The sequence below is a fragment of the Microplitis mediator genome, chromosome 8 (assembly GCF_029852145.1).
Source record: "Microplitis mediator isolate UGA2020A chromosome 8, iyMicMedi2.1, whole genome shotgun sequence".
Classification (NCBI taxonomy): Eukaryota; Metazoa; Arthropoda; class Insecta; order Hymenoptera; family Braconidae; genus Microplitis; species Microplitis mediator.
In genome coordinates this window covers 8,451,378-8,471,936 of record NC_079976.1, presented here as the reverse complement: position 1 = coordinate 8,471,936, position 20,559 = coordinate 8,451,378, and the positions used below count along the sequence as shown (strand labels likewise).

Genomic DNA, 20,559 nt, shown 5'->3' with positions numbered 1-20,559 from the left:
AAATAATATTGAAAGTGAGATGTGTTGACAGATGCCAAGACATATTTCTGAAGGCATACTGAAACAGGTGGCGCTTTTCCGTCTTTTAAACTAGTCTCCATAACCCCGCGTAGTATCAAAGGTCCATGACTCATTCATTATTTTCCCACAAGCGTAAGAATGTTTGAAAAAATAAAATTTATTTATAACTAATCTCGTCTAAAATACACTAAATATTTTTATACGGCTTTATATTTAGGTACATTTAGATTTTATTAAGTCCTGATTTTTTTAAAGTAGACTTTTTGGGAATCAAAAAAGCAGTGAACCGGAAACTGCAGGCTTGTGGCAGGCAACCTTTTATCGAGCATCCTCTTGTGGATTAGCTTTAGACTACTTTTAAAGTTTCTTATATACCCAAAGGATTTCCGAGTTTCCTTGCTCCGGCGGCTAATCTACGGTAAAGTATCAAATAAATATGATAAAATACATTGATACCGAAGTAAGTTTATGCTTGTAAGCTGTTCAAATTCTCAAATTTAAAAACTTTATTTAAAATAGTAATTGAATTCATTCAAACAGGGATAACTTTTTATTAAATCGATACAATAATCGAAGTTTAATAAATTTTTTTATTCAATTTAAAGAACTCGGGGCAAAATGAGACACAATAAAATCCCTCAGTATCTCGAGTAGAATAAAATGCAATTTTAAATAAAATCGAATTTTCTTTTTTAAATATTCATTTACTGTCTCAGGAAAAGGGGGAGAGTTGATCATCCCAGCCTCTGTAACCATCCAAAAATTTTTAGAAATAGAATTTGTTGGCTATTTGATAGTTTCAAAAATGAGAGCGAAAAAAATAATTTAACCTGGGTTAAAATATCTAGCCTCATCGAACCCAAGTAAGCCTCAATCCAGCCTCACTGAGTAAAAAAAGCATTTTGAGCCTCAAATGATGTTCAAAAAACCTCAATAAGCCTCAAATGATTCTCAAAGATCCTCAAGAATTATTTGAGGCTCTTTGATCACCATTTGAGGCTCTTTGAGCATTTTTGAGGCTCATTGATGTTTTTTGAAAATCATTTGAGGCTCAAAATGCTTTTTTTACTCAGTGAGGCTGGATTGAGGCTTACTTAGGTTCGATGAGGCTAGATATTTTGACCCGGGAAGTTGGGAAAAAATGGACCACTATAAAAAAATTTGACTGAAAATTATGAGATAAAATGTACGGATTATCAACTAGGTGAACTTGCAAATCTGTTGGTGTAAATTGTGATCAAAATTACATTTTTTTTTGCCTGGAATATTAAAAAATAGTCTAAATTTTGTAATTTCTTAATTTTCATCAATTTGAACTGTTATCGAATATGAATCATTGTTATGAAAAATGTATTGATAAATATTCATATTTATCACTGTTTTATCTACTTGTCATGGTACGCAATACAAAAAATAAATTTTGGGCAATGAAATTTTTTTTTTCTATATCAGACCATTTTACCCCAGTTTCGTTTTGTTTTAGTTTTCCTTTATTTAAAAAAATAACAGTTTGGAAAAAAGTAGTCTATCCTTTACTTAAAATTTCCGTCTATCAAGGATAGCCAACTTGCCCCACTTTCATCTGGACGCTGTAAATAAATTTTTTTTCTAAAAAATGAGCGTTTGATTTTATCCCAGATTTCTTTATGGCTCAAATTAAATCCGTGAAAATAAAATTAAAAAAAAAAATGATATCATATAATATGACATAATATTTATAAAGAATCTTTTAAATCTTAAAGGATTAAATTTTTTCTTGACTTCCCAAGAAAGCAGCGTTCTTATTTTCCATTTAATTTTTTATTATAATTTCTCTTTGACTTCCAAGATATCATCTTGAAACAAGAAAATTCCAATTACATTGTAAGAAGTTAATGTGACGCGCACTGAGAAAAATCCCCAAGACATAAAGTGTACAAGATACCGAACCTAAGAGACTATTTATTTATTTTCATCCCCTTTGCAATATAACTCCGCTTTTTCTCGCTCAAGAGCAACTAGAATCACGTAATATGCAAATGATCGAAAAAAATAAAAAAAAATTACAACGAAAAAATTTACAATAAAAACGAAAACTAAAGTTGGTTGCCTCGACAATTTCCTCGTTCATTTTAATTCCAATCCTATGTACTCATCGTTCAACTAACAATAAAATGGATTCGCTTGTCTGTGTAAAGAGGATGTTGACATTTTTCAGCTCTTTATTCATACCAGTTCATATTGTACTTAATGGATTTTTAATGAAAAATTTTCTTTTCAACTCCGATTACCTTTTTTTTTTTTCATCAACTTTTCTACTGTGTAATTAAAGTAGGATTAATTATTACAATTAAAAGAGTATTACAAAAAAATTTCAATTTAAAAAGAGAAGAATAATTTAAAATCTTTCAAGTTATTTCTTTTGATTTTACCTTGACAATAAATCCAAAGTATAATTTTAAAAAATTAATTATAATAACAAGAAAATTGGAAGTCTACTTAAAGCAAGCTGGTGTATGCTGACCAAAAAACTACATAAAATTGTAATTTACATATTTTACTTATCGCGATTTAATGACCAACTTATGATATTTTTTAGCGGTTAATTTAAATTTACTGTGTTAACTCCAACAATTAATAACTGATTAAGATGCAATTAGTGGGAGCGAGAACCCTTAGTGGTTAGCAGAAGGTCGGCGGTTCGATCCCAGCTCGTTTTTTTTTACTCAAAAATTTTATTTGATTATTTAAATAAAAATAAACTTTTTTTGTCTCAAAAATATACTGTCTCATTTTGTCCCGGTCTTTGATATGTATTATAAGGATCTAACTTACCCCCATACTTTTCGTTAGAGACTATACATAACCATTTACCAAAAATTCTTTTTTTTTAAATGGGATCTAATTTTGCCCTACTTCGCTGCACTAATTGAACCCAAACACGAAAGATCAAGCAATTTTATCTGAATACCTAAAGTCTAACTAAAAGTAAGTACTACCTACTAACGTCACTAGTGGTTGGCAATAAACTGTGTATATGTACCGCGATTTAATCTAATCAGCGGGATAAATCGTCCGTTTTGCCCGAATAATCCGTCGTCATATATAATGTAAGCCAACATTTAAAACAAAAATAACTGAGTAAATTTATTTAAATTTTCGTATTAACGCAACTGTGTGTACCATATATAACTTAAATATATAAAAATAAATATATGCGATAGTTAAAGGACGGAAATGGCATGTCTATGAATAGTTATAGTCAGTTATATATTTTTGCCTTGAACATAATGTCAATTCACACATATACAAATACCGAATTAACTATATCAACATATTGCTGTGATTTATTACCTTATATATAATATATATAACCCTTTATGTTCTTATTTGAGAATGTAATAATTAATCATTCAAGGTTGTCCTTGTTCCTATCGTCTTTCATCATTCATCCCTTTACCATGACACGATAATTCATTGCCACATTAAACGCTCGTTTCACGGACTAATTTATATGCGTTACGCATTAATTTTGCACTATTTTTATTATTTTTAAATAAATATAAATAAAAAAAAAATATGTACTAAATTTGGAAAAACAGTTTTCATTCAAGGTTTTGAAATTTTAGTTTACTGAGGGTGCTTTCAAAAATGATTTAGCTTTGGCTCTAGATAAAGCTTTAGGAATTGGCGCGAAAATATTCAAATTTTGAATTTAAAAAATTCTGGGTTTTTTTTAGTTGTCAGAAAAATTAAAAAGTGGAAAACAAAAAGAATCGTCAGTTTCAGAATGATTTTTAAAGAGAATTATTTAAGTTATTAAATTCAAATGTTTTCGCGCCATTTTTATATTTAATTAAAAAAAGCTAGGGTTGGATTTATTTTGAATGCATTCTGGAAAAATGTGACAATGGACTAACTCTAGAAGTGAGTTTTCAAACTTTTTATTGTCTGTAGACTAGAAAATATCTGACATATATTTTAAAAATTTATTTTTTTAGTATAACTATTATGGGACAAAAATTTTATTGAAACCTTTAAAATTATTTTGAGGTATAGTTTAATACAGTAGTTCATTTCGGTACCACTTCTTGTGTACAATATATATAGATATTATTTGTTAATTATAATATTAGCTGATAAATATGTAGTAATTTGTAAGCAGATATAGAAACGATGTATGCTCGTAAAATTTTCAGGATTAAACGGTGTTGATGGAAATTGAAAACGGGTTAATTACATTTACATCTTCAAAGAGCTAACTTACTGCTAATTTACATGAACTCGAGTAGTGAAAAGAGATAAATAGAAATAGAGAGAGAAAATGTTTTGATGAGAAAGGGTACAACGTCGCGTTTATTTGACGCTCATTAGCCTCTCTGGAAACGTATTTACGCATTAGGGCTTTTAAAGTTTCAATTGCATTAGTTTCTCTACGCGATAAAAGACTCTATGTTCATAAATATATACATATGCAGACACATATATGTATGTACAAAGCTCGATAATTATTTCAACAGTACTGTTCAAAGTTTTACAAACTAATTAAAATCCGTGTATCAGAGAAACAAAATTATATATATGTAAGGAAGAGTGGGCCAAAATAGGCCCCTTAAGATCCGGTAAAAAAATTAATTAAGATCTACGTAAATCAATTTTTTTCCATATTGGAAATCAATGTAAATTTAATCAAATCAATATAAATCTATGATCATTTTCCTGGATCTACATAGAGCTGCGTTGATCTAGATCAATATTGATCTACTAATGTCAAGTTATTAGATCAGTTAAGATGTATGTCAACTTGTTTTGATCTGTGTCGATTTTTTTAGACCTAAGGTACCGGCGGGTAATAAGGCTTACGGCTGCCCAATTTCAATACACAGCAAGTGACAAATTTTTCGAAATCGATTTTTTAGTATTTTTAGTTTCAGTGAAGTCTAGTCACAATGAAACGATGCATATTTCAAAAATTTTATTTTTGTCAGTTACTGTGTTTTGAAATTGGGCAGCCGCCTAGCTAAGGGAGATTTTGGATGGAATCGAAAATATTGCAGTTGATTATCAAAATGTATCATAAATCTATATTTCAATACATTAGCCATAAAATATAATGAAGTAATGGTAATTTATACTACAAACAAACAGAAAATTAAACTTTTACAAAAACCATACGAATAGGCCTTATTTTACTACGGTAGGATAAGGCCTACGGGTTAAACAAACTGGAATAGTTTAATTATACTTAATAAAATTGGTATTAGAGATGAATCATCATTTAAATTTAGCAACAATACTTTTTTAAAGACAGAAGACTAGATTGTTTTTTATAATTTCTTCTGCGCTACGACATCATATGACAGATGATGAAATATAGAAGACAGGGAACGTGGTATCGGGACTCAATAAACTTGTTGTAACATCTCGATGCAAGTCCCTTCTACTAGAGTAGCTTTTAGTGGAGGCGGTTATTTTAAATATCATTTCTGTCACTTAAGCCTTATTACCCGCAGGTATACCTTATATTGTTACACCTAGATTTATAGATCTAGATATCTTACTCGATCTACACGTATCTAATTAGATCTACATTAATCTGAACAAAGTTTTTTACGTCGTTGTAAAATAAATTTAAAAAAAACTGTCTATCAAAATTTTGATAATTTCAATTACTTTTGGTAATTATAAATAATTACTACACCTAATTTATTAAAATGAATATCATTGTCATTATTATTTTTTTTTTTACTCATTTATTATCAAAAATAATAATAAAAATTCCCTGAAAGTATATACATATATCTTGGCGCGAACATTCAAAAGTGCAACTATACGTCATGCTAATGTCCCGTGACAATATATGGCACTTGAAGTGTGGCATTCGAATTTCAATTTAAACTCAACCGAGCTCCTCAACATTTCATTAAATCGATCTCATAATTCTTACGTCATTCAATTAACGCGACAATTTTTTTTTTTTTTTTATATTTTCAAGCCAAAGTTAAGCACACATGGAAAAATATGTATAACGTATTATTCGAAGTAACGATCCAAAAATAAATTTTCGAGTTTACAATAACAATTTACACAGGTAATTTATTTCTGAGCATCGTTCGTTAAAAATAATTTTTTTTTCTGTATTTGACGCTTCGCGCTTGAGGTGTGAGAAAGTCAATAATTCACTTCTTGCATTATAATTTATAAATAATAAAATAATAAATTCTTGCATGTGTATTTATTAAAATTTATTTAAACGGCATTTGGAGTAAGCCATTTTAAAATTTCTCGGGGGAGTCGAGGCGAAACGGTTAAGCATTAATTAAAATAATCAGCATCCACACACGGTGCGACACGCTTCGGTAATCCGCTTGGCACCAAGGCTTCGTTTTGCTGATATACAGTCATTACATTTTCACAAGAAACTCTGTACTACTGTAGTATTCAAGTATTTCTTATTTTAAAGTTTACGTAAAAATAAAAATAGTAAAATAAAATTATTAAAAATAATAAGTTTTACCAGAAAACTCAAAGGTTAGATTAGATATGCGAATGAGTATACAGATAATACTGTCTTCTAAGTTGAATTATGCTCATCGAGTTTGCCAATAGCCAAGTGTTCATTAACGCTAATTAATCCCGCGTATATTTATAGATATTTACATTTTCTACTCAATTTATTTTTCTTTTTTTTTGGTCTTTCTAATAATCACTAATTAATTATAGACTAATCCGATCAAAATATTTAAAATTTTAAATAAAAATATATAAAAACCCGGGAGATAAAATTTTTTTTTTTAATTTTGTGGAATTTTATAAATTGGAGAAAATAAAAATAAAAATTTTATAGAGAAAATGGCCGCATAAAATTTTATACATTTAGTGACGTAGAATTTTATAAAATTTTATCAACTTTTAAAAAATGATTTTTTTTTTTTAGGGAACTAAAATTTTATAAAATACCATAAATTGGATGTCAAAATTTTATACGAAAAATGGCTTGAGTTAAAATAATATGAAAAAGTATATATGTATAGTTGATAAATTTCAGCAAGAAGGAAGAAAGACACTTTAGCGACACGAGTATTACACATATCGAATGGCAATGCAAACGCCGCGATGAATGCTCCCGCATGCTGTTGGATTTGGCTCGAATCCACGAGTTATATTATCGCACTGACGATTCCACAGTAAAATAAAAGAGATAAATATATATGAGAGTATAGAGAATGAAAGATATATAATAAAAAAAAATAAAATAAAATTCCATGTTCACTTTTCTTACTCGCTTTTGTACTATAGTCTTGTACTCAATCTATCTTTGTTTTATACTCTTTTTAATTCTATATCTTTACCGTACACTGTAAGTGTACTACATCAGTACTTGACTTCTGTCGAGTCTAAAGCGACCGCGAGTAGTTCCACTAGCGCGCAAACGAGGCTTGTTTTGGAACAGATCCACGATTACCGGACTGATACTCAAATATACTCCGTCTTTCCCGCCCTTTTACTGCTTCTATCTTCTCCTCGTCAGAGCAACTACACTAGGGACTTACACGCTTATATGTTACACTCATGAGTTCATTTTTTTTTTTTTTGGCAAAGCCAAAACCACCCACGATCTTACTCAATGTATATAAATTTCTTGGTAACATTTATCTTTAAGAAAATAATTTTGACTTTGTATAAATAAATTTCCAAAAATAAACAAATATATAATTTATTATTATTATTATAGATAATTTTGAATATTCTGACACCTTTTTGATTTACATGCAATAAAATATTAATATTTTGTACACCTCGAGCGCGAACCCTCGAGTGCTCTACAGTCGCGTTCGAAACTTTTTCACTTTACACTCACTTCAAATCCTACATACATTTATGTGCTTTCATAAAATGGTATTAAAAAATTCTTTTACCTCGAAAACGTTTTAATAGACACGACCATTGATAACAGTTCAAATAAATTCAATGATTAATGAAAAAAATCTGGTTTAATTTTAAATTTATATTGCGTCGGCTGGTTTGCTTCTACGTTCCTGTTTGTAAACATTTCAAGTACTGGACTAATCGAATTATTTTTTTTTTCATCGATCATTCAATTCAACACGATCTAGATTTTTTCCACATTGACCAATTTTTTTTTTGTTACCGAGCAGGAATCCTTCAATTTGCAAAAATATTTTCCTCTATTTTTGAATACTTTTAGAAGAATTTAAAGACTTGAGAATAAATTTCACTGTAAAAAATTTGGAGTGGATTCAAAGTGAATATGGATTTTAATAAAATTCGTATTTGCTCCGATTATAAGTCTTAATGAATCAAATTTTTTTAATGTAGAGCAATAATTAAATACTAAAATCGAAATTGTTTCTATTATTTTCGCCCTTTGATAGGCGACTATGTCTAATGTCTTTGAAAAAAAATTTTAAGCTATCATGAGTTTGAAAAATAACAAAAAAATCAGTCTATCGGTTGACCCTGCGGGCCAGCCCCAAAACTTCCCGCTGTTTTCGATCACCTTGAGCTCGAAAATATTGTTGTGAATACATTTTCGAGCTCGAAAATACTTTTGTAGGCTGTTGTTTTCGAAAAAAACGTTTTTATGTATTTCTTATATCAACGATATCTTTCTAACGAATTAACCGATTGAGACGGTTGAGGTGGCGACCGACGCGTTTTATCAAGTTCTGAAGCTGACCAAATTTCGAAATTGATTTATGAAGTCGTTTTTGAGAAATTTCCAAAAAACTAAAAAAATATTTTTTTTTAATTCTTTCGTTTTCGGTTTTTCTTGAACGAATGAATCGATTTTGATGGTTAAGGTGGCATTAGACGCGGCTTATAAAGTTTTAGAGCTGATTAGGTTTTGGAATCGATCCATTGAGCATATTAAAAGTTATCTAAAAAAAACATTTTTGAAAAAATTTAATTTTTGGAATATCTTCGAACGCACTTGATCGATCAAGCTTAATTTTTCACAGACTCTAGATATTAACAAGCCGCGTCGAATGACACCTTAAAGATCAAAATCGGTTCATCTGTTCAAAAGATACAGGTATTTACAAACATACGTACGTACGTACATACGTAAACACATACACTTGTACATCATCGTGAAATTAGTCAGAATAGCTTCCTAGAACTTCAAAACGTCAAGATTTGATAGAAATTCGATTTTCGAAAATCGGACCGAAACCAATAACTTCCCGAACTTTTGAAAATTTCTCATTTTCTTAGCGGGAAGTTAAAAAATGGAAATTTTGTTCTTTTGGATTAAAATAAATAATTAATTAGCACTCATCGATTCGATACTCAGTTTAAAAAAATTATTGCACACAATGGAGATTATCAACGAATTCCATAACGGAAAATTGGAGCATATAATAAATGTAAATTAATCACAATCACCAAAAAAAATACTTTTAATTTAATATCACATTGTTGTGCAAATATTATTACGTTAATTTATTTTTTTACGCTAATTTAATTTTATGATTGCTGCATTTTAATTAGTATGCTACAAAAATAATTAATTAAAATAGCATAACTCATTCGTGTAAATATTACACAAGCATTCAATAAAATTATAATAAGCAATGAAATAAATTAACATCTATAATACAATTAAATTATCAATTAACCGGCTGTATTCCATGTAAAATTTATCTTGTAACCCAATAAAAAATGCCTCTATTATCAATTTGAAATTTAAATAGATCTATAAAAAATTTTAGTTTTCCGTAGTAAATGCAGTTAAAGTTTATCAACAAATTTAGTACTAAATTCATAACCACCAAGACGAGAAATTATGTCATACTGGACTCTATTTATCACACGTCTATAAATTTTGTGGACACACGGGATGTTATTTGACTTATTTATTTTGTTTCTCGTTGCCATAATTTTAACTTTACTCCTACAATACTTTTCCCATTCACTGTATATGCAGTATACAGTATACTGTATATATGCGTATACATGTATGACTACTATGATGTATAGAATGACAACAAAAACAGTGACGACAACGACATCAACATCGACAACTATTCCTGTTGCTTTTCAGTTTATTGGATATAAAGTTTCGATTTATTATTGTCCCACGAGTATTTTCCTCGTTATCGCTTTATAATTCGATAGACATTGTTTACATGACCGGTAAATTGGTTATGCTTTTCGTCGTGCATTTAACGAGATAGAATAAAAAAAAAAACATACATGTATGTATATAGGTACCAAATACATTTATTATGTAATTTCAGATTTATCATTAAAATAAATGGATTTGCATTGAAATAGGTCCGTGTTAAAATTTTTGGATTAAATATTTATCTTATTCTTTACTGACATTTATTTTTTTGTGTCAATTTTTGAACCTTCTAAATGTAACTCGAAAACTAACTTTAAATATCGACATTAATTGACTCTAAAAAGCTCTCAGGTAAAATGGCCGACGGAGTCTGATTTTCCCTCTTATCGCTAGAGTAATTCAAATAAACCCCTTGAAAAAAAATTACTAAAAATTCAAAAATGGCTACATTATATGGGTCTGATCGACGGCCATTTTTTTTATACGAAAAATTTTTTTTTTATTTAAAAACAGTGGAAAAAAATTTCTCTAGGATTCAGAGAAGTCTTCTGGAATAACGCTATTACAATTACAATTACCCGAGTCGAAATTTAGAGCCTATATAGGCTCCTCTAGCCCGAAATAGATCCGATTGAAAGCCCTGTAGTCCTCTAGCTCCGACTTTGAACCCTGAGGTCCGAACATTCACTGAGAGGTCCGATTTTGAACCTTCAAGTCTGACAGTATTAGTCCCGTAATAAATTTCGATTCATTATAATTAAATTATTTATGATGATATAAAAAAATTAAAGATTTTTAAAAATTAATTGTAAGCATTATTTTTTTGACAAGCAACGAAATTTATATAAAATTACTTATTATTATTATTATTATTATTATTATTATTATTATTATTATTATTATTATTATTATTATTATTATTATTATTATTATTATTATTATTATTATTATTATTATTATTATTATTATTATTATTATTATTATTATTATTATTATTATTATTATTATTATTATTATTATTATTATTATTATTAATTTATTATTATTAATTTATTATGAAAAATTGAACTATCAACAGCATTTGCTATATATTTTGATAATTTTAATTGAAATTGATTTAACCATTGTAAATGCAAATAAAATTCAGAGTAACATAGATTATTATTTATCATAATATGAATAATGCTAATGATATTAATAATATGAATATTATTATTAATGTAATAATTATGACAATAAAATAGGCCCCAGAGGTTCAAAATAGAACCTAATTTTAATTTTCATCAGATCCTATATTGAGCCCTAAAGTGCTGAAAATGGAAATTTGTAGCACTTCAGGGACCAAAATCGGACCTAATTTAATAAGAAAGCAGACTCTATTTTGAGCCTTCAAGTCCGAAATAGATCCGACTTTAGAAGGTTCAAAATGGGCTCTAAATTTCGACTCGGGTACACTCACAATTATTGATTGTTATGAATTTATCTCACAAAATAATTTTGTATAATCAATACATATAACATAAATCAGTAAATCAAAATAAAACACAAAATATTTTACTATGTGATAATTTCAGATTCAAAATAAAAATTTTAAGCTGAGTAGATCCTGATTTTTTTCGTGAGTATAATAGAGCACTACCCCCTGCCCACCTACTTCACGTTCGAAGCGTGCAATATATAATATTAATTTTTTATGAGATTGTTGACATGCGATTTCAGTAGTGACAGTCAAGAGTTAGTTATATATATATATAGTAAAGGATGTATATGAGTTTATATTTGATATTGAGGTCGAATTATCGGTACGATGTTATTCAACATACCGTGAAGCAATAAAACCGTCGCTTCCTTGTACACATTAAATGACATTTTCGTATTCCTCATACTGAGGTCTTTTAATATTTCTATATATCTTGATATGAATCTGGGATTTCTCTTAACCTCGAGTACGAATAGCGATGCAGAAGTCAAATATCTCTTTCTATCTACTATTACTATATACTTGCATATCTTTATGACAGTATTGTTTGTAGTTATAGATATTTGTATGCAAGAATGGAAATTTCGGTTCTATTGATTTACTTTTTCTGAATTTAAATGTTGCATTGTTTCAATCTACAGCTGAGTTAAAAGATAAAATACAGAATAACTGGAAAGATGAATTTTTATTATAATTTGTATCATAAATATGACGGTTCGTATAAAAGCGACGGCCGTCATTAGCAAACTTCCTGAGTTGATTGTTAAAAAATTTTCAGAAAGTATGAAAAAATGTTTAATTTCAAGATTTCTGAGCACGTAGTGATGAAAATTTTTTTCATACGATTGTAGGTTTGCTAATGAGGCTGTCGATACTATATTTATGTGGAAAATATAATGAAGGTTGTGCGTGATCAGTAAAAAAATTAACGCGTGAACGTGTTATGTATAACTTATTTGTATCAAAATGTGTACCCGTGTTAAAAAAAATGGTTCCAGAAAAGTTCACGATAGTGAACTTTCAAATTTGAGTCAATTTTGAACTTTTAGTTGATCACTTTTGGAATTTCAAAATAATTCAAGAGGAATGAAATGTTCAACCTTCCGACCACGTTCTTGTAAAGTTCTGATAAGAGTAAAAAAATGTTCATAATTAGTTTTAAAATCTTTATTTTCGCATACTTTGAACGAGAAGCGCAGAGGTAGTGCTCTAATGTCGCAAAATGTCAAAGCAGAGACGTCGTTAACTTCTAAAGTTCTTCAAACCATAAAAATTATGGTCGAATTAGTTTTGCTTGAAAAATTCCGAAAAACGAGTCTCAAAAATACTCAGTTGTAAACTTTTTTTACTTTTTGAAAGTTCCAAAAATTATCAACTTAAAGTTCAGAATTGTCTCACATTTTGAAGTTCACGCGATAAACCGTTTCGGAACATTCCCGGATCAGAAAAATAACTTGATTTTAACTTTTCTGACTTATTTGACTTGCTTTCGACTGCTGTCATTCTTTTGACTTGAATATGACTTTTTAACTTAGAAATTTAAGTCAACTAAGTCAAATCCAAGACAACGAAGCTTTAATTTGACTTGGTTAGCGTAAATGGGTACTAAGTAAGACAACTAAGTCAAAAACAAGTCAAAACCGAATGAATTTTCGTATCCTAATATATGAAAACACGTTTGGTTTTGACTTGTTTTTGACTAAGTTGTCTTACTTAGTACCCATTTACGCCAACCAAGTCAAATTAAAGCCTCGTTGTCTTGGATTTGACTTAGTTGACTTAAATTTCTAAGTTAAAAAAGTCATATTCAAGTCAAAAGAATTATAGCAGTCAAAATCAAGTTAATTAAGTCAATTACGTCAAAATCAAGTGATTTTGTTGACCCGGGTTTTTAAAAGAAATACTTTTTATATGGGTAAAAATAAACTGTGTTTTTTGCTATGAAAATTATAATCACAATATATTTTATTTTATTTCATCTCCTATTATTCTCTTAAATATCTAAAAATTCAAATTGAATGCTACATATTTCCCTTGCGCCATCATATTCGCATATCAAAATCAATAAAAAAATAAGTATCCAATTTCAAAAGCGAGGCAAAATCCTCATTTTACGATATTACTTGCACATATTTTATACAGATAAAAACTAGTTGAGCATTCTATTTATAAATAGAATTATATTTTTATAGAAAAGCTCTGAGATAAATATAAATCGCAGTTATATCTGTCATAAGTTTAATGCATTTTTTTTTAAATCAAGACACTTTATTGCGGTACTCTCTATTATTTATAAGCAAATAGAATAATTTATTTTCAAATATTCAGTTAAAAGTTTCTAGATTCTGCTATAAATATTAAAAGCGAAATTTCTATATGATAAAATATAACTCTCAAATTGCTGAACAGACTATAAAAGATCTGAGTAACTTTTTCATCAATGAGAAATTGATAAAATTTTATTGAAAATAACAAATAAATTTATTTATCACTATCACCTATCATTTATTAAGCCTGGAATTTATTGTCATTCAGAAATAGGTATTTTGTAAACGTCACCGACGACAAATAGACGTATGAAGGGAAACGACGATAAGGCTAAACGTACAGTAAGCTTTAAATTTTCCATTGCTAATGCATAAAATCAGACGAGACCATAAGCCCTCTCTAGTAAAGACTTTTAATGCTACGAATAATTTATCCTTGTTCTGAATTATTTACTAACCTTTCTGTGTTACAGTAATCTTTGTATTTGTAAATTCAACTTGATGTTGAAAAATATTTTAATAAAGAACTAAAGCTGGGGCAAAACGGCCATTTTTTACATTTCAAGCTGAATTTTTTTTTAAGTATTTGTTTTTCTATTTATTTTGAGTAATCAGATTTTTTTTTTGGGGATTCTACGATTTCCTGGGCACCGCTAAATGACCGCGAATTCGTGTAGAACTCGACGACTTTTTTGAAGGATAAAATTTTTCGATATCTCGCTTAGTTTTTGAGAAAAATGCGATTTTTTCAAAAAAGTAAAATATTTCATAGATTTTAATATCTTTAATTTTTTTGTATTTTTGTCCGGATAGTGCATTTGAAGATGAAAATTTTGAAAAAAAAAAAAAAAACGTTTGAACTTGGCCATTTTTGAAGAAGTTATAGCTATTTAAAAAAAAGTCTTATTTCGTCGAGTTCTACAAGAATTCGCGATCGTTTGGTGGCACCAAGGAATCCGTAGACTTCCCTTTTTTTGTTTCATTGGAGCATTTTTATAATTTACTGAGGTAATATGGTCATTCTACAATTTCAGTGAAAATAGAAAGATAAAAATCGTGAACCTGTTAAAGATATTTTGAAAATATGTATCTGTTAGTAAACTAGAGGGAATTTTGGAAAATTTTAGGCCGTTGTCAAAATTGTTTTTGGAACAAAAAAAAAATTGATTTTAAAATTATGCTCTTAAAAAAATCGTAACTTTAGACAACGAGATCTTTTAAAAAAATATCAATTTTTCATATTTTTTTTGTTTAAATTCTGGCGTTCGCAGACGGAAAAAATTTCTGTAGCAGCAAGTGATTATTTTTCCTGCGCAATGAAGACATTATATAATAATTTAACTAAATTCTATACAGCAACAGAGTTATCATATATTTTATTGATAAATCAATTGTGTCAATCGTGAAAAAAAGTGTTTTACATACTTCAGTTTTTTATTTTTTTTCTCCAAAAACCAACAAAGGTAGCAATCCGGAACTTTAAGGAAACTTAAACCCTGCTAGTACCCACATATTTTCATCATATTTTTCAAGAGCCTACTCAGCATTTTCTTTCAAATATTTGCTATAAATTTTAGTATCCTCATTTTGTCCCACTAAATTATAAAAATGCTTCGGTAAATAAAAAAGTATTAAATTATTTAAAATAAATTGAGTTGGTGAGGGGGGGGGGGGGGACATTTTGCCCCACCTTTCTCTAAATTTAAATCCCTTGAGGTTGTTTCCACAAGTCGCAAATAAAAGTTTAAAAATAAATAAACAAGAAAATATAAAAACTAATCATATTCTTGACAAGAATAATTTATTATGTTCTACTCAAAACTTCCGGAAGTTGGTATTACCGTAAATAATAATAATAATAACAATAATAATAATAAAAAAAAAAGTTTCTAAAATGAGTTATAAAACATAAATTTCATTTCTTTGAATAAAAGAAAAAACAAAAATTTTTAGATAAATTACCAACACGAACAGCCGTTTTGTTTTTCACGTGGATTATCCTCGAGTACATATATTTCTCATTGAATATATACATATATAAATATATATATATGAAGCAAGTAAAGGCTAGAAACTCATGGGTGGGCTATCTATAGACGGATGAGTGTAACCAAATAGGAACTGAGTGCCACTCGGGGGTGACAAAACTCATTAATACCGATCTGCTTAATGCCTCGTCTCATGTCCAGCATTAATCTACTTAAAAATATAACACCTTATAAAAAATAAAATAAGTTTGAATTCAAAAAAGAAAAATTAACACCGACACTTTAATGCATATCATTAATATTTCAAATTTACGTCATTAGACTTTATAAAGTAATCTTGAAAAATTTTGTATTATTCTTATACTTTTTCTTAATCAGAGATTTTGACTCTCAACTGCAGTGAATAACTGAATATTAGATTAAAAAATTTAACAGATAGAGAGTCTCTTCATTGACAAACATTAAATTCATAAAATTTTATTTCCCGGTGAAAATTTGAATGGCAAAAAAAAATGTGAATGGAATTGATTAAAATAGCGGCTAGAGTATTTATAGAGAATAAATAAATTTTAATTAAATTAATTGAATTCTACTTGAACATGTTGGGTTTGCTCACTAATTGCGGTCGCCGGTCACGATTCAGTCAAGTATCCTAACTTATTTATGTATAGTAACTCGGTAAATTGAGAATAACTAATTGATTTGCTAATTGATAGATAATTATGTTTGCGGTTTAGATTCAAAACAATTAACAATTTACAGGGAATAATTAATTGATTAGTTAATTATAGTGATAGTACTGGTAATTATAAACCGAATGCAACTCTATTTTTTTATTGAAAATTTATAAAATAGGGAAGAGTTGACCACAATAGAGTACTCAAAAATCTACTAGAAATCACTTTTTTGTAGTCGTTTTTATAAAATTTACGTATATTCAGAATTTCAAAGCGATACAAAGGAGTTGGGGTCATAGTACAATCTTAAAATTTTGGTAAAAAAAATAAATTTCATATTCAAAATGAAATGAAACCCGTTATAAAATTTTCCCATATGATCATATATCCTCAGATATGATTTATATATGAACGTATATGTCTGTAAAGTTCAAATTCTCTTGTCCTATTCATCTAGACTTCAGATATGAACGTATATGCCCACATATGGTTCATACGTTCTTATGTATGATTCATATGAAAAAATATCTGAGCATATATGAATCATATGTAAACATATATGATATATATTCAGATATATATTCAGATATTAAATTTTTGTTAGATTAATCTAGGTCTCATATATGAACATATATGTTCATTTATTGTTCATATATGCTTATATATGATCCATATGAAAATATATCTGAGCATATATAAACCATATGTAAACATATATAATCATAATCATATATACTTCGATATGAAGTCTTTGTTAGATTAATCTAGGCTTCATATATGAACATAATATATGTTCATATATGCTTATATATGATCATATGGGTAACATTAAAGTTCTTTACCAGTAATTGAAACCATCAAAACAAACTTTTCAATAATTTTTTTGAAATGTGTTGTTGTGCCCAAAAAAAATTTTTTTTTAAATTAAATTTATTGTAAAATGAACACAGATTTGTCTTAGATGGATGAAAACGAATACTTTAGTCTCTTAGATATTCTGTCGTGCCTAAGGACCCCCTATTCAGTTTGTGCATTAAAATAAAATATATAAAAGGAAACATAAAAATGTCGAGTGCACAAAAACGGTCAGTAACCCTTTTCGTAAGTTGTCTCATTTACTTTGTAAAGCCAGATGCATCAGAATTAACAATCTACAAGAGCTCAGAAGTAGCTTTTACTTGCAGTTCTGATGGCCAGATGCTGACAATTTTTTCCCACCCTACCCAGTAGACATGAACGAGACCACGTGCAGGATAGTAAGGGAACATATATATAGCAAAAAATACGATTGTAATCCGGACTCTGGTACAACTGCACGTGACATTAAATTATTCCATTGACTTACATTAGGACTAAAGACATATTAACACAGACTCAACTTTTTCTTTGGCTCTATTTGCCTTTTTTTAGATGTCATTTATTTTAGACTATTTACGTGCTATTTTAAATGAGATATTTTTATAGTTAACTATTTTCGAGGTCTATTTTAAAACTATGCGATGACAAACTTATGTATCGTCTGTTATTTATGAACATTTAATGGAGAATTTTGTTACCCATGTAGCGTTTATTTCATACATATGTACATAAATTAGCGTTTTTATTGTTTATTTAATACATAATCGAAATTTTTTTGTGTCAATTTTTATTATCAAGTTTTTAAAAAAAATTTTATTAGTAAAATTTCTATTATTTAATTTTTAAAAGATGAGATAATTTTTATTTTTATGCAATTTTCCTTCATAAAGGGCATGGTCGAGCGAAATGAAGGACTGAGGGCAAAATGGGCTACTCAAAAATTTGTTTTGCAAAATAAAATTTAAACGGGGCATAGTGGTCTGCCTAAAAATTTAAACAAATCAACGGTAAAAGAAATTTTTTACTACTGAAAGTTTCTAATTTTCAAATTTTGATACCGGAAATTTTTTTAAATTACATACTTCGTAAATACCCGTACGAAAAAAGTATATTCGGGATATATACGGGCAAAACTGAATGTATGTCTCATATATGCAGCATATATTCAGATTTGCCCGAATATGTACGGATATATATTTTTTCCGTGCGGGTACAATAAATAGCAAAATAATTTTTGACACTTGTATTTAATTTTATTATTTTTTTACTGGGTCATTTACCCCTCGTTTGATTTTTTTAATATTGACAGTTATATAAATGTCAATTATTTATTTATTGTTAAAAAAGAAGTAAAAACAGAAAAAAAGTCACTGGGAAATTTTTTCTCTGAGAGCTTACCCTCCCTCCCCCCCCACTCTAGTTAAATTGTTCAATTCTCAATTAAAATTTTCTACATAAAATTCTGTTGTATCAAAAATAATTATTGACATAAAAATAATTGGATGAAATTTTAAATTTTGTTTTAAAAAAAAAAAGAAAAAAGAAATAATTAAAATTAAAACTTTTGTAAGACAAAGTTGAATTTGTTTTAAATTAAATCTAGTCAATCATAATTAAATAATTTATTTAAACTGAGAATAGTTTACGATGAAATAATTAATTATCGCAATGCTCAAGTACTTTTAAATTTAAAATAAATTGTTATTTTAAATAAGTTAAGTAAGAAAAAAATCTATCTATACTTTCATCTTGACAAAATGCTAAGTTACTTTTCTATAAAAGTTAATGAAAGGGCCGTGGGTAAAATAAATAATTCAAAAGTATGCTTTTACAGTCGCGAGTTAATTAACTTGAGAATCAATAAAACCAAGAGAAATTGTTTTCAGCTTACAGATATTGAATTAAGGGATTTTAATTTTCGTGGTTTAATATATAATGGCATTTAAGGATTAGAATAGAGACTAATTAAAATCTCAAGAATGTCTCCAGTGGATTTCGGTCTAACACCCGAGGGATTATTTGATTAATCGCGGCTCATTAAAACCCGTTGTAAAAGAGATAGAAAACTAAGTATTTTTTTTTTGTTTCATTATTTTTTCTTTTCAGTCTTCTTGAATGTAAAAAAAAAAAAAAAAAACAGATAAAAAGAATAATGGAAGAAGTAAAAGAAAATAAATATGTGGGTTTGGTGTCATTTTGAAGGGCTCGTTAAAAATGGCAAATTCAGGACCACCAAAAAATATCATTTCAAAGTAATTATGTGTGAGTTGAAAAGAGATCGTTTGAAATAGTGATGAAAGTAAGGGTAGAAGATAACAGAAAAAAAAAATAATAATAATAAATAAAAATACTAAATGAAAAATGAGATAAAGAAAATAAAAAGTTAGTAAATTTTCAGCAGCAGAGCTGAGTTAGGAAACATAAGGAGTAAAAAAAATCTAAAATGAGAAATGGACAAGTCGCATCATCAATATTCGTCAAGAAGCGATAACGGACATGGAACGTGGGAGTTAAGGTAAAAGCTTTTTCTCTGTCGTTTTCTTGAGAAAATGAACTTTTATCTTTTGAATTTTTTTTTTTTTGTTTACCGTCGAGGTTAAAAAAAATTATCATGCACTTTTACGTCATTAATGTTTTATAAATTGTTGCTAATTTTTTTTTTTTAATTATGAAGGGCAAACTTAATTATGTATTTTTTTTTTTTTACTTACCGTTGATGGGTTGAAACCTCGCTAATGGGTCTGAGAATTGTCGAAGGCGGTCTGTTACATACTGCATTGAATCGGCGTTCTGAAAAATAAAAAAAATATTTATTTAATAAAATTATGAATTTTTTTAGCATCTAAATAAAATATGGATATACATATTTTTATTAGATATCCGGGGTATGATAAGAGACCATTTTTAAAATCAATAATTTATCCTGTGGTTCATAGAAAAGTGGGGTAAGTATGTACCTGTAGATCGGAATATTTTTCGCGGAACAAAAAGAAAAAGGAAAAAATTTATTGGATCTAGATTTTCGAAATATTTCGCATAGGCGCCGAAAATTGCAGGCCACCCCCAACTACCCCTCAAACAATCAAATTACATAAACTTTTTTCATTTTCGTTGCGCGAAAAACGTTCCGATCTTCAAGTGCATGGATAAGTTGATCAGTCCCGGTAATGGAACAAATTTCAATTATTCATTAATA

The 20,559-nt window shown here is 28.3% G+C and overlaps 1 protein-coding gene across 1 annotated transcript in view; it reads right to left on the bottom strand.

The window, feature by feature from the left end:
- The window catches only part of LOC130673314 (transcription factor SUM-1), a 52,130-nt gene that overhangs the window by 7,105 nt on the left and 24,466 nt on the right, over positions 1 to 20,559 (bottom strand). Inside the window, exon 4 of the mRNA XM_057478288.1 lies at positions 20,075 to 20,153. Coding sequence (XP_057334271.1) covers positions 20,075 to 20,153 — 79 coding nt within the window. The remainder of the gene's footprint in view (positions 1 to 20,074; positions 20,154 to 20,559) is intronic.